Below are 15,806 nucleotides of genomic sequence, written 5' to 3' on the forward strand. Positions count from 1 at the left end.
ACTCGTCTCACATAATTACAGACTTTTGAATTTGCTGATCCGGACCCCTACCTTCTTACTTCGTAACTTGTTATATCATATTTTTGGTTTGTTAAAAGTGTTAGGGTGGTGGAGTCGAGATTTGAAATATTAAGTGCTTCGAGACGTTTAATCCAAGTTTCTAAGGCACTTATCTTAATATTATGTTCTTGGTTTAATTTTGCTTGAATATCTGTTAATGTGCCTCTGATTGTTGCTTTTATTGTGTCCCAAATTGTGGGCCTCAAGCTATCAGGAGTCTTATTTTCTCTAATGTAATTAAATATAGTTGATTCTATGTGTGATCTGAAAGTGTCAACTTTTATTGTTTCATCACTCAAATGACATTTGTTATTTTGGCTCCTTGGGCCCCATTATCAATTGTGATTTGGAGACTGCTTATACAGGGCTTGACTGGGGTACATTGAGTGATAAGTGGACTTCAAATGAGCCATAATTCACTTTCCAAACAATCCTTGGCACAGCAAATGTGGGGTACAAAACAAGTATAAAAGATAAATACAAAGAAACAGAAAAGTAAAAACCCAACCCAAAAAACCCTTGCCCTCCCCTATTCACCACCCGTTCCATCCATAACAAATAACTTGAGGAGACAACAGAGGGACAACAGCCGACAGCTGCAAGACCAATAAGTATGTAGTAATTTGTAAGATACTCAAACTGACAACCTTGGGTCACAAGTGTCATAGAGATAAACCACAGGCCCAAACCTAGATACAAGGCACTGCAGTTAACACAAAAGCTAAATTTGTGGACACAATTTAAACTGAATAATCAAAGGGATAGGATCACCGAGTCACCACTGCTACCCTTCTGAAAGTTTGTATGATGATACTAAAGATGATGCTAAAGATGCTAATTAATATGCCTTAGTAGCATAAGTGTAAATAAGCGACCATAAAATGGGCATAGAAAGGTATATGCTAGTATGACCAGTTGGCAACAGAGGGTGCTGATCAGGATATTCCTAACTAAACGTTCCAACCAATTAGTAGTAAGTAATTTAGTGTATAGGCATATGGATTTGGTAATTTCTATCACTAACAATCAAGCATTGACTACCAATATGAATCAATCAAACATTTTGCAAAAACAAGTATAACAAGCATATGTGAATCTTAACTGTAGACAAGCAGGGTATCCGTTCCATGTAGAGTCGAACCAAAGACCATTTGAATGATATGTTTGCTCGAATCATCAAGAAAAATTAAAGCTTTCTTTTATTAGAATTAGAGGAACAGCCTTTTAAATTTCCATTTTGTGATCTTCATGGTCATTTAGGAAAGTAGTAAGGTCTTTCATGTCACAAAGATATAGAGTTTGCCATCCATGAGCACTCAGAATCTTGCAGGACCAGTAAACGAAAATTGGAGGTTCATTTTTTTGAGGCTAGGACTCAGGAAAGCTTTCCTTGTTTCAACTGTTGTTTTCGAGTAGTCTTACGAGATCTATATTTTTTGCCCATTCCACAGGATATGATTACGCTTACATCTGTAGTTGAGGATCAACTCTCTATGGTAAAAACACAGCTGTTTGAAGACCATTTGTCTCATTATTGATTTTGTTTGCAGGCTTAAATGAGGGTACACAATGTGCACATTCAAGTTCAAAGTCTTTGGTGAAGGCTTTGCCGGTGGCTTGTGGAAGCCATTTTTCCAAGAAGGTGATGCATGAATCTACAGTCTTCTGATCCTTCTGGGATGCCAAATACATGCAGATTGCCCCTGCGGTTCCTGTCTTCTAATTTGGCTACCTCTTTGTGAAGATTAATCATTGATGATTGGAGCATTCTGAGTTCTCTCTCTGTTTTAGATGAGAGGTCCTCCACGGCACTGATCAACTGCTCTGCATCAGACAGTTTGTCACTGATCGTGGACCTCAGCCAGCTTTTTTAGAATCATTTCCATAGTAGCATTTATGTCTGTTTTCCCCTTTATCGGTGAGTCTGGAGAAGAGGGTCAGCCTTAGAGCATTTTAGTGGTGATTTGGGGTCTTTGTCTGCCACTGTGCAGGTACTAATAGCTCTACTAATGGTAGTGCGACTCAGGGTAATGAGGCACAGGTTCGAGGGCCAGTCCATTATATCAGGAAGCCAGTGGTGTGCAGCGAACTGTGTAGCTTTAGAATGATTGGGATGGTGCAGTGATAGTTTAGTGTTGTTATCTCATCTATAGTTGTTCAATGCTGCAGATTAGGTTGTGAGAGAGAGTGTTCAGATTGGAAGTTGTGTGTCCATTAATCTGCAGGTTTATAGTTGTATGACATGGGGATGATATTGTTGGTATTAGAAAAACTCTTTGAAAGTAGTGGGACACAAACACTTAGGCCCTCATTACAACCTTGGTGGGCGGCTGAAGCTGCCTGCCAAGATTGGATCGCCGGGCGGCCGCCAATGCAGCCGCACCCCCGCCGCAGCCATTTGGAGATCCCCGCTGGGCCGGCGGGGATCTCGGCCGCAACACAGGAGCTGGCTCCAAATGGAGCCGGCGGCGTTGCGACGGGTGCAGTTGCACCCGTTGCGCTTTTCACTGTCTGCATAGCAGACAGTGAAAAGCTGCACCGGGCCCCTAGGGGCCCCGCGACTCCCGGTACCGCCAGCCTTTTGGGGACACCTAATCCCCTGGGCAGCGCTGCAAGCAGTGCTGCCCTGGCGGATTACAACCGCCGAGCCCATTGTGGCAGGAAACTGCCGGCCCCAGCGGTGCGACCGCAGCCGTAATGCCCTGGGAAGCACCGCCAGCCTGTTGGCGGTGTTTCCTCCAGAACAGCCCTGGCGGTTTTGGACTGCCAGGGTTGTAATGAGGGCCTTAGTGTGCTATTCAGGTACAGGGGTCTAGTGGGCAAAGGAAAGGGCTTATGGGCTGTACTGGCAGACCTCAGATCTACAATTGGTGTACAGCAAATAAAAGTGTATGTGCTCATGTGTTCGAGAGGCACAGTCAGTTGAAGTATGCCATGAGCAGTTTTGTCATTAATACAACCAGATCACATGAAGCACTCAGGAGGTACAGGGGTTGAGGTGATGTAGGTAGAAGCTTAGGAGCTGTATTGGTAAAGTTGCAGATCTATAATTCCTGGTTGATAATTAGGGAACATTGGTAAACGATAGCTGGAGAGAGCGCAGACAGGTCCACGAGTTACTTGGAGTGTGCTCTGAGTGGATTTGGTAGCTCAAAGACAAACTAAGTATAGTAGCCAAAGAAAGAAAAATCATAAGTGTTGAATTCTGAATTTACAAGCTGATATCAGGAGCAGCACACGTTATATTAAGGCTGAGGTTTTACTGTGGCACATTTGGCGGCCCCATCTTAAGGTCAGGCATGTTTAGGTGTGCCGGATTTTGTCAGTGCATTTCTTCAGTGCATAGTATTGTCGGCAAGTGGGATGTGATCAGCAGGGCTGCAGCAGGAATAATGAAAGGGGTTACCTGGTTAGTAGTTGCAAAGTCGTCCTGAGTGTGCTCTAGTTAACACTGAGGTTGAAGCTGGTAAATAGGCTGCAGCCATTTTGTTGATAAAGTTGCAAGGTGGATAGAGAAGCAGTATTCTCAAAAAGTCCACAGAAATTATTTTTCGCTGAGAACAAAGAGTGTTGCTATATTCCTTCAAGCATACATTCTCATCTGTGGTCACTTGCCATCATTTTCATGCTGTGTAGATGATGCAATCCTGGTTTCTCAGCCCACGCCCTCAGGATTACGCTGCCATTCGACTCGCTGTCCAAGACACGCCAACCCCTGCCAACCCCATGCCCCCAATTTTTTTATATTAATTTTCAACTTAGGGGTGGTCCGTTCAAACAACCACTCATGGATCTGGGGGTCAGGCTCGCCTGCCCTCTCATGCCCATTTAGATTTTAGTTTTTCCAACTGTGCCCTTTGGTAGCCAGGCAATCACAGTGTGGCAGATTTGTGACTACACAACCAGATTTGCACATCTGGAATGATTAAGAGGAGAAAAAGCTTACTCATCCTAGAGTGTGCCTTTATTTTCTTTTACTGGATTCACAAATCCTTTGTGGTTTTGCAAATCTGTGCTTGATCTGCAAATTACAATTCCACATATCCACCTCTCAAGCCCACACAAAAAATTGTACATTAATTCCTGGAAAATGAGTGAGTTGATCTAAAGCACTTCTGTTGTGCTAAACTTCATCCAATTCTCTTTAGCCATTCTTGCTCTATTAGAGAGCAAAAAATCCTGTGATAGGTGAAAATGGAAATATTTTTGACCCACTTTTTGGCTCCCGCTTGGTGATTTTATATGGAATTTGCCATGCCAAACCCAAATTAAATTATAATTTTATTTGAAAGTTCTTCACAGTCAAACAGCACCAAATGTATTTAAAAAACAATAAATGCTTTTACAATGCAAAGTCCTAACCATAAGTACACATGCAAAGCATACATACATATATATATATATATATATATATATATATATATGGAGAGAGAGAAAGAGAGAGAGAGAGAGAGATAGAGAAACCTGTAGTGAAAGAGTTATTATGAGGACGGCCCATGTTTCACAAGGCAAAGCCTTCAGTGGATCATGGTGCCCTTCCTACCCCTCAAAAATGGCAATAAACTGCATGTTAAACTATGCATATCTACATATATAAGCTATGCCATATATTTTATGTGCATTTGTTTTATATGAAGGTATATAAGCAAAACCCAGAAGAAGGGTGTTAACATTGTATATTGAAGAGGCCCACTGGGTATTAAGAGAGCTGTAATATAATTATAACAACACTCTGTGAGGCAGTACCTACTGTGTTTCTCATGCCAATGTAGCTGTAATTCCAATGATGATAAACTGGAATTTAACCTTTACACTAAAGTAATAAACATGAGCATGTGAGCTTATCAATATATTAACTCTTGGTAACGTTATTGCCATACAATTAATATATTTATGCCATAGCAATGAAAATAAATGTGACCCAATAACATTATGTAACACATCTGTGCTAATAAAGATCCATTCATGCATTTACTACTGCAGTGCAAGAGTCAAATTCAAGTTTATTAGGATAGTACAGCAAACATAATATGGAAAATCAATGTTACTGCCCCACAGAGTCCACGTAACAATTACTTTACACAAGGGAACAACTTTCATAATAGTCACAATATTGCTTAAGTGTGATTTTATCTTCCTGCATATATTTAAGCCCATGCATCACAATTTTGGTCAAATACCTTTTGTTAAAACAAATGCACATGACTAAATGCTAAGGCATGAACCATATATGCAGATCCGAAAAGCATAATATGCTATTTATTACCATTGTTGAGGGAGGAGTTATAGTTATAGTTAGGTCAGTTGTTCCATAGGAAAACCGTTTTTTTGTGCTATAACTTTGGCCCCGTTTGACAAATCTCCACGATATTTTCCAAAAAGGTGCTACTTTTTTTACTATTTTATGCATTTAAAAAGTTTCAGGGTGATCCTTCAAATGGGGCTGAAAAAAATCCCTATGCATTTTCTGCAGACTCCTTTAAGAAGGGCTACCACAAAAACTGCTGAACGGATTTACACCAAATGTGGCAGGAAACTGGATCTTGGTCCACAGATTGTGCTTTTTGTGATTTGGTTTAAATCTGTTTGTTTGTGGGAAATTAAGGTAAAAAAGATAGTTGCATATCTGGATGGTTGGGTCCACAAGAGGCTTGCAAGAGCGCAAATTCAAAAATGGAGTTAAGAAGCCCATTTTTCCTGTGAGCCTTCTCACCCCCGCAAGAGCGAGAAACTGCAGTGAGTCCTGTGGGAGCGAGCACTCTGATTGGCTGGCTGCTGGAGGTTTAGAAATTAAATGGCCGCCATTATTGTTTACTGTGAAAAATAACAGGTGTTGTAGAAATGAAGTAAAATGGCTATATAAGGGAGCAGGAGGAAGGCATATTGCCGCCCCAGATCATGACAGGAGGTCTATAAGGTTTAACTATTATGATGGAAGGGCATGTATATTGGTTTTTTTTTAATTGTGATTTTGTGGGATGATGAAAATTAAAAAGAAGCAGGTGAGTTTTTAGTACATTCTACAAGGAGAAAGGCATCCTTTCTCCTTTGGTATTGAATACAGGGAGTGCAGAATTATTAGGCAAGTTGTATTTTTGAGGATTAATTTTATTATTGAACAACAACCATGTTCTCAATGAACCCAAAAAACTCATTAATATCAAAGCTGAATATTTTTGGAAGTAGTTTTTAGTTTGTTTTTAGTTTTAGCTATGTTAGGGGGATATCTGTGTGTGCAGGTGACTATTACTGTGCATAATTATTAGGCAACTTTACAAAAAAAAATATATACCCATTTCAATTATTTATTATTACCAGTGAAACCAATGTAACATCTCAACATTCACAAATATACATTTCTGACATTCAAAAACAAAACAAAAACAAATCAGTGACCAATATAGCCACCTTTCTTTGCAAGGACACTCAAAAGCCTACCATCCATGGATTCTGTCAGTGTTTTGATCTGTTCACCATCAACATTGCGTGCAGCAGCAACCACAGCCTCCCAGACACTGTTCAGAGAGGTGTACTGTTTTCCCTCCTTGTAAATCTCACATTTGATGATGGACCACAGGTTCTCAATGGGGTTCAGATCAGGTGAACAAGGAGGCCATGTCATTAGATTTCCTTCTTTTATACCCTTTCTTGCCAGCCACGCTGTGGAGTGCTTGGACGCGTGTGATGGAGCATTGTCCTGCATGAAAATCATGTTTTTCTTGAAGGATGCAGACTTCTTCCTGTACCACTGCTTGAAGAAGGTGTCTTCCAGGAACTGGCAGTAGGACTGGGAGTTGAGCTTGACTCCATCCTCAACCCGAAAAGGCCCCACAAGCTCATCTTTGATGATACCAGCCCAAACCAGTACTCCACCTCCACCTTGCTGGCGTCTGAGTCGGACTGGAGCTCTCTGCCCTTTACCAATCCAGCCACGGGCCCATCCATCTGGCCCATCAAGACTCACTCTCATTTCATCAGTCCATAAAACCTTATAAAAATCAGTCTTGAGATATTTCTTGGCCCAGTCTTGACGTTTCAGCTTGTGTGTCTTGTTCAGTGGTGGTCGTCTTTCAGCCTTTCTTACCTTGGCCATGTCTCTGAGTATTGCACACCTTGTGCTTTTGGGCACTCCAGTGATGTTGCAGCTCTGAAATATGGCCAAACTGGTGGCAATTGGCATCGTGGCAGCTGCACGCTTGACTTTTCTCATGGGCAGTTATTTTGCGCCTTGGTTTTTCCACACGCTTCTTGCGACCCTGTTGACTATTTTGAATGAAACGCTTGATTGTTCGATGATCACGCTTCAGAAGCTTTGCAATTTTAAGAGTGCTGCATCCCTCTGCAAGATATCTCACTATTTTTGACTTTTCTGAGCCTGTCAAGTCCTTCTTTTGACCCATTTTGCCAAAGGAAAGGAAGTTGCCTAATAATTATGCACACCTGATATAGGGTGTTGATGTCATTAGACCACACCCCTTCTCATTACAGAGATGCACATCACATAATATGCTTAATTGGTAGTAGGCTTTCGAGCCTATACAGCTTGGAGTAAGACAACATGCATAAAGAGGATGATGTGGTCAAAATACTCATTTGCCTAATAATTCTGCACTCCCTGTAAACTGTCAATTCTTTTTTTCTCTTTTTTTTTTTTAAATGTTGCGATCTCAGAGGACTCTCACTGGATTGTGCACAACAGAAAGTAGTAAGCGTTTCCTGAATACAGTCTGGTATGCACACTTATCAATGCAGAACGCAGTCTTGCTGGAGATGGTAGTTGTCTCTTCTTGCACAACACTATACAGTTCAGTAATCCAAGTGAGAGGTCTCAGAGTAGAAGCCAGTCCCTCCACACACACTACTGTGCACATCCGTCATATGACATAGAGGTCTCAGTCGGAAGGCCAGACCCTTCCTACACCCCAGAATGAACACCCATCATCCAAGAGAGAGGTCTCAGCGTAAATCATTGTCCTTCTCACACCCTACTATGCACACCAGTCATCTGAGACATATGTCTCAGCGGAGAGGCCAATCTCTCCTTACAACCTACTATGTACACCTGTCATCCAAGAGAGAGGTCTCAGTGCAGAGGCTAGTCTCTCTCTACACCAGAGGTTTCCAACATTTTCTATAGTGAGAGCTACTTCCAATCAGTGAAAATTATAATGAGCTACCGAAGGCTAAGCAACTTGCGCATTGTTACCAGATGCCCCCATGGCCAGTCTAATTGGCTTCAAGCCTAATGTCCATACAATCAGATTCTATGGTTTGAACAAAATACTTTCACTAGTGGTACCATAACAGGGCTGCTGTGTGTGTCATTGAGAGCATGGTCCAAAGAGATTTATGAACATGTGCGTGTGAATAGGATATATGTGTGCAGGTGACAGAGACTGTGTAATATGTATTTGTGGCACAGGACATACCTTTCACCATATGTGGCACTGTTACATGTATAACACAAACATACAACCACTTTTTTTTTAATGTGAGAAATTTAAAGGGCAGAAAAATATTTGTGAAAATGTTCAGAATATGGAACATTTTCTTCACCATCAATGTCTCCCACTTACAATAAGGGCTGCATTTTTCTCTTATAAATTTGGCACTGTGTCACGAAAATTGATCTAAAGACTTAACTTTGTTTATATGGATTCCATAAAACTCATTTACATTTTCTCAATTTTCTTCCATTTTCAAGTGTCACATTTGCAAACAAAAGGCATCTTGCTTCCAGTGGCCTGTATATGGCTATATTTGTAACAGAAAAATACACTTGTTTAAATGGAAGGAAATGTAGGTGCAGAAACATGCTTCATAAAATGCTAAGATGTAATTGGCTTAATTAAAATTGAAGAAAATTGGAGAAAGACTTTAAGATTTGGGCCTGATTTAGAGATGGCGGAGAGGTTCCTCCGTCACAAATGTGATGGATATTCCGTCTGCCCTATTACGATTCCATAATATCCTATGAAAATCTTAATACGGCGGACGGGATATCTCTCACGTTTGTGACAGAGTAACCTATCTGCCAAACGCTAAATCAGGCCCGTAATGTTTCATAGAAAGATTTCTTCACTTTAAATTTCCCCCATTTTTTTGTTATAAATATGGCACAGTGTCTACAGGCCACTGTGACCAAAAGGCCTGCTGTTTGTAAATGTGACACTTTGAAATGGGAGAAAATGAAAGTGTAATTTTCTCCCACTAAAAAGCATTCAGAAACATCATTTTGTTCTCACACTCTAATATGAAGTCGAAAAGGACTTTTGTTTAAGAGTTTAATACTTCAGTCAGTTCTTCACCTCTGTGCCCCAGTTTGGCCCTTAAATCTGAAAGAGCACTGCTCATTATCAGGCTCTGTTATCTGCAGCCTGATGATGATAATGTAAAGTAAACACAGCCTTACCTTAATGTTAAAAGAAAAATGTGACTGTGCTTTGCTTATTTAAAAATAAACTCGAGGTGAACTACTGTGGAGGAATCTGGGAGACACTGATAGCTCGGTCCCTGGGCTGTATGGCTCGAGGAGAGGGGCAGCATTCCCCTTTCCCCCAAAATAAATAAATTGGGCCTTGAGGATGTGGTCCCTGGGGCTGAATACTGTTCAGGGAGGGCAGCCTAATGCCCTCTCCCCTAAATAAGTAAAGTGGGCCATACGGGACCTAGTTCCCAGGGCCTAAAAAAAGCTTGTAATTAGATGAATATGTCTGTGATAACTAAAAAAAAACACAGAAATTTACCAGTTATAGTTAGCAGAGCTAACTACAACTTGCACCCCGCCATGCACTGCTTATGACCTCACATATTACTCATGACATGTCGATGACATTGTTAATTACACTACTGATGACATCACTAATTCAAATGCTACTGTTCTCACTGACATAGTTTTTTAAAAACAAAAACAGATTTATTTATCAGACCTAAGAATGTTCATTTAACCTCTGTTTTTTTCAGTGAATTCTTTGGTGTGTGTGTGTGTGTATTCTACTGTTTGCTAAATGCAGCACTGCAGATTTTCATCCAGTGCTGAGCTGCCCAACTTTTATGAAGTCTTGGCCAAAGTCGGCAAGCACATATTCAGATCTAAGAGAGGTCTCATTACACACTGCCATCATGGACACCAGAACAAAACAGAGTAGCGGCAGAGATATGGTGGAGATCATTGCTGTGTGATGTATGACATTACATTACATTACACCAGTCACTGATATTTCACAACACTAGTCAACATTTGTTTATTTGTTTTTATCATTAATGTCATTAAACATAATTCACTACATTGATGCTCCCAACACTTTATATTTAAAATACAAGTCTGTAGGTGCATTACCGTATAAATTAAATATCTACTCTCTTTTTGAGCTCATATGAATAAGGAGGGCATAAAAAGTATTTCCAAAAGGACTGAAGAATGTTGGTCTAGCTTGACAGCACAGCTGTCACCAGGCGTTATATGAGCAACTTAAAAAAGAGCTTTCAGAGTAGTAAAGAGAAGTGCTTTTGCTCCACCCACATGTTGATGTACAGTAGTACATGCCTGTAGTGCTTCCACAGAAGAAGCTGTGTGCTTCCACAGCAAAATCAGGTCGCCTGAGCCAGAGTTTTTTTTTTTGTTATAGCAAGTACAGCTATTGTCTTAGAACAGAGCTTGACCTTTAGGTCAAACATATGCCATTACAATGACACATTTCTCCAATATAACTATGGTGTATGTTTTTCGCTGCAGCAGCACAGACTGGAAAAGAGAAGAAAACGAAAAATGTGCTGCTGCATTGCAGTACCAGATGCCTCCCCTTTGCATCATCAGTTTCAGACATACCATCACAGAGCACACCTTGAGAGAATGGTGTTTTTCTTTCTAGTTCTTAGTTTGAAGATTTATGGGCTAAGGGGACTTTTAAAGTTATTTGGCTCCCAAACTTTCATTTGATTATTCATTTTAATAAGTTATTTAATTACAAAAAATTACTGTTAGAGATTGGGTTCCAGGTTGTCAGACTATGCACCCTGTACTAGTAGGAACCACAATCCTAGTCAGGGTAAGTCAGATACACCCTCTGGTATGCTAGAACAGAGCAGTCAGGCTAATTTAAAAGGCAATGTGTAAAGTATATGTGAAACACACACACAGTAACACAATGTAAACACCACAAAAAGACTCCACACAGGTTTAGAACAATGGTTTATTATATTCTAAAGAAAATAAGACCAAAATGACAAAAATCCAATAAATACAATTTGAGATATGAATTTCAGAAGAACAAGTGTAAAAATAGTGCTTAGAAGCAAATAGCAGTTATGAGGTTACTTAAGGTTGCACTGGAGCCAAACAAAGTCACAGTTCAAGCTGACTGCAATAGAACATAGGCTGGGTACAAGAGCCACGCAGGCATGGGGAACAGAATACCTTGATCCTCATCGCAAACACAAGATGTGGGGTTGATGCATCTGTAGATGCGTCAATGTCACTCCTGCAGTAGAGGGATGCGTTGATTTTTCCCACATGCTGATGGTGATACGTTAGTTTCTGAAGCCATTGTACCAGGTTTCTCCACACTGTTGAAGGGATCCATTGGTTGCCCTTCAGTGACGGTGGGGATGTGGTGGTTTCAGTGCTGTGTCAATGCAGATGCGCCAGGTGCCACTTCCAGCAGACAGGGGATGCGTCATTAATGCTGTGGTTCCGGAGAAGTTGCTTGGGCTCCAACTGTGATGCACCGATTTTACTCCTGCAACATCCCGGAGTCTCTAGCAACAGGAGGCAAACCAACAAGCCATTGGAGATCACTTCAGTTGCAATGCTGAGTCCAGCTCTTCATCAGTGGGGTCAGAATGCAGCAGGCAGGAGGGCAGCACAGCCGAAAAGCAGTTCTTCCAAATCAGGGTAGTAGTCCTTGAAGCAGCACAGCAGTTTTTCTGACAGAGTGCAGTTGTAGGTCCCGAAGTGTCTGATTTGGTGGGGTCAAAGACCCAGTACTTATATTCAAAAAAATACTGTATTTCCTCATTTCTAAGGTGACCTTTTGGATCCCACTTGTGATCCCTGTTATTTCTGTTGCCATCTCCTTCCCCACCATTATCAACTTCGCCGGTATCGGGAAGTCTGGGGAGGAGCTATTGGGGCATGTTATGGGGGCCCTTAGTACCACTGAGCAACACAGAAAAGCTTACCTTTATAAAGACATGTTTAGGGCATCAGTGGTAGTACTTTCAGGACTACATTCTGTGGTTTATGTACAGTGGAGGTATGCTGCATTGCCATATGGGTAAAATGAGCACCGTCCCACTAATGGAGTCATTTTACAGAATGTCAAATATTTTGCTGTTATACAACATTATTTAATACCATAACCATAATCAGTTAACATGAATTTTCAGCAAATGTAGAGATAAATGTGCAAGCGTTGTTTCTGATTCATTTTCTCCAATTATTGGTGTAAAATTAGGAAAAGCTTTTGCTTGTGCTCTGGTACTTTTAGGCAAGATACACCAAAATTTAGTCTATGTTACTGTTCTACATTTGTCAGAATAATGGCCTATCTACGCCTGCCTTTTTAGGGTCGAGCCTGCGTTGCATGCGCTCGCGCATGCGTACTGCAGCGAGACGCTTTAGGGTTTAGAAAACGGCTTGGAGCCCTGTTGAAGTCACGTCAGTGTTTTTCATTGGTTCGTGGGCTTGCCTATTAGAATCTGCTTGCTTTCATTAGTCGAAGGCATGCATACGTCATGCCTTTTCCGGTGGCTAGCCCTCCTCGAGCGCATCGACCAAGTTCAGAAAACTTGCGAGGCTCGCTGTTTTCTGTCCGGCTCGTGGACAACTTTTTCTCTAATTTACTAGCGCGATTTCGCTTGGCAGAAGTTGAGCGCTTTACATAGTTAATTGCACTTTTTCGGGTTACGTACATAAATGCACTTTTGCCGATAGGTGAAAAGTTGGGTTAGGAGTTTACAACGCTATCAGCTCTAACATGAGCAAACCCGAGACCCGTTGCATTGCAAATGCTTGTTAGGTTTGGCATGACAGTGCAGCTGCCTGGGTGACAAATGTTTTGCAATTCTTTAAAATATGCAGAGTGGCCTTTGGCGTGGCTTCACACAGAGGAGTATTACCTTCTCACCTCATGCTATCAGCTGCCAAAGTATCCTTCCACTTTCCAGAACGTGGTTCCATTCGAAAGCAAGGATTATTCTAAATCTGAGTAACAAACTCAACTATGCTGTTTGCCGCATTCAGCAGCTCCTTTTTTCCCCGATATGCATTCTACACAGAAAGCCATATCTCTGCTGCTTTTCCAGGCATTTGCAAAGCCAGCAGGACAGACTTTACTGTGCTAAACAGCTGTGCATATAAAGCATGCACACAGTATTTGTAAATGCCTATATTTACATTGTTGGTATGTTAGAGCCAGACCTATCGGTTTTACAAATGCGTGTCGTTTTTTTTGGCATCCAGGCGCCAGAAGGCCTGCATCAGTCTCTCTTCCTGAAATAGGGCGAGAGTGCTGCTTCAGGAGAGGCGTTATGCTCAGAACTAGCCTCTCGGTTTTGAAAAGTTAAGAATGTGCAATCCAGATACTTTCAGGGTCCGACAGACCCAATCTGAGCACAAAATGAACAGGCCCAGATTAGTGTTGCACAAGGTACTCTCCATATACACCTTTGTACAGTTTGTGCAAGAAATGGGAAAACAACAAACTTGAGTAGTATTTGGACGTGTTTTGCATGCCTTATTGTCCCACATTCCGCGTGTAGTACCACTAGTTAAGGGCCGGTGGTTAGTCTATGGGAAAACTGCAAACAACAGAAGTTTGATGGGGGCGACCCCATTTTACCACTACTATGTGGACCTAAATGATTTGTTTATCTGAGTGATGCGCATCTAAGAGTTAGGCAGCAAAGAATAGACATTTCCGAAGTCTCCGTCTCCAAGAGCCATCACAATGGAGGTAATGCCTGAAAGTAATTTAAGAAGCTACGGAAATGGCCTTTTATGGTTATCTCTTTGTATCCTTGAAAAATGTATGCGGGTCGAAACTTTCAGCAACAACAAAGTTGGATCAGAAAAAGACACTTTAAAATGTTATTTTAGAGGCACGATAGGAAGGCAAAACAACCAATAACACATTTGCAGGCTGCTTTCATTCAAATACCACTGTGATCACTGCAGGGTCCATTTACATTACTTTAGCTCTACAGGCATGATATTATTCAGTATATCATCTTCTAAGTATTACAGCTGAATGTACTCCTTACAAATGCATGCGTTCTCCATGCAGTCTTTCTTGCCTCACATTATGCCCAAAAACCCAATAAAAAGATTTATAAAGAAAGAGGTTACCCGGTTACTTGGATCCCAGTGGACGGACAATGGTACTTCACACTGCTTACAAGAGATGACGTATTTCCTATGACAAAAAGTTTTGATTGGTTAAAATATTGTTAGGCAGTCAGAGTCATGTGGGCATGTAAGGCAATCAAAACACGTCTCAAGTACATATCTGACAGGTGTACTACACACTCAATGTTTGCCGGTGCTTGCAAGGGCTGGAAGCTGCAACATATTTTCTGGGTACCCGGGATTACTTCCCCAACAATAATCAGTCCAGAGGAAGAGAGATAAAGACAGAATATGGAGAAAGAAGGACGAAGATGAAAAAGAGAGGACAAAAGTGACAAATTGGTGAGAAACCCGACATAAAAAAGAACCTGCAAGAGTCGGATGAACACTGGAAATACAGAGTGGTGGGAGAAAGAGGTGTGAGGGGGACAGATATTGGCAGCCTTGGTATTTGGCAACTGCTGCAATCAACAGCGCCCCGTAGTGGGGTCATAGGATACATTTACGTCGGTAGAGAAGGCATAAAATAACATTTTAGACCATTACACTTATCATTCTGCTTTTGTGTGTGGTTTATCTCTTAACAATGGCAGACTTAGTCAGCTTCACAAGCTGGGGTTGTTTCAAATTCACAGCAAAAAAATGAAAAAAGTGGTAGATGTGATTTTTAGAGGGTGCTATAAAAAAAGCAGTCCAGTGGCTTCAGAGAGGTTTTAGCTACTTTTGGACAACATCGCGATCTTAAAGCAGTTTTAATATACTTAAAACAGATCACCCCCTCCTATCAGCTGCCTGTTAATAATTCGCACAAGACTCCTCAGAACGCAGAGTGTAACCGCGGCCACAAGGGTGCGCTGCGGCCTCTCCCACAGCAGACCTCTGTTATTGGTGCTATGAATGGGAGGAGCACACACTGCTGGAGGGAGGGAGAGGGGGCGTGACGCCGCTGCTACAGTTAATTAAAGGGCTAATAGCATAACAGACATTGGAGCCTGTCAAGAATGATAGCTATTTTATGACAAGACCGGAGGCTCCTATTATGCAGTTGTCTTTTCTTTATTTTAATAGCAGCTCCAGTCAAGATTCACTACAACTCCCATAAGGCAAACCACAAGTAGCCAATGGGAGAACAACAGTAGTCCATAACAGTGCACCAATCACCGTCGATTCCACGGAATAATACCCATCTTGACTGAAAACAGCCCTCTTTTCTTGCTGCTCCTCAGTCAAGATAAGTATTATTTCGTTTTTTCTCCTCGATTTTATAGTTGGCACGTCATTTGTATATGTTTGGCATCAATGTTGTGACTTTAGTTTTCTTTGTGGATCGCTAAATCGGCTTGTCAGGCGCAAGTGTTTTTGCTCATTTTCCCGGCTCGCACGCGGCCGGTAACGGTCT

At 41.5% G+C, this 15,806-nt stretch overlaps 1 protein-coding gene across 2 annotated transcripts in view; it reads right to left on the reverse strand.

The window, feature by feature from the left end:
* Positions 1-15,806, reverse strand: part of ACOT11 (acyl-CoA thioesterase 11) — a 409,284-nt gene that overhangs the window by 73,648 nt on the left and 319,830 nt on the right. For both annotated transcript variants that reach the window (XM_069232622.1, XM_069232623.1), the window contains exon 11: positions 14,408-14,474. In XM_069232622.1, coding sequence (XP_069088723.1) covers positions 14,408-14,474 — 67 coding nt within the window. The remainder of the gene's footprint in view (positions 1-14,407; positions 14,475-15,806) is intronic.

Source organism: Pleurodeles waltl, chromosome 4_2 (assembly GCF_031143425.1).
Source record: "Pleurodeles waltl isolate 20211129_DDA chromosome 4_2, aPleWal1.hap1.20221129, whole genome shotgun sequence".
NCBI lineage: Eukaryota > Metazoa > Chordata > Amphibia > Caudata > Salamandridae > Pleurodeles > Pleurodeles waltl.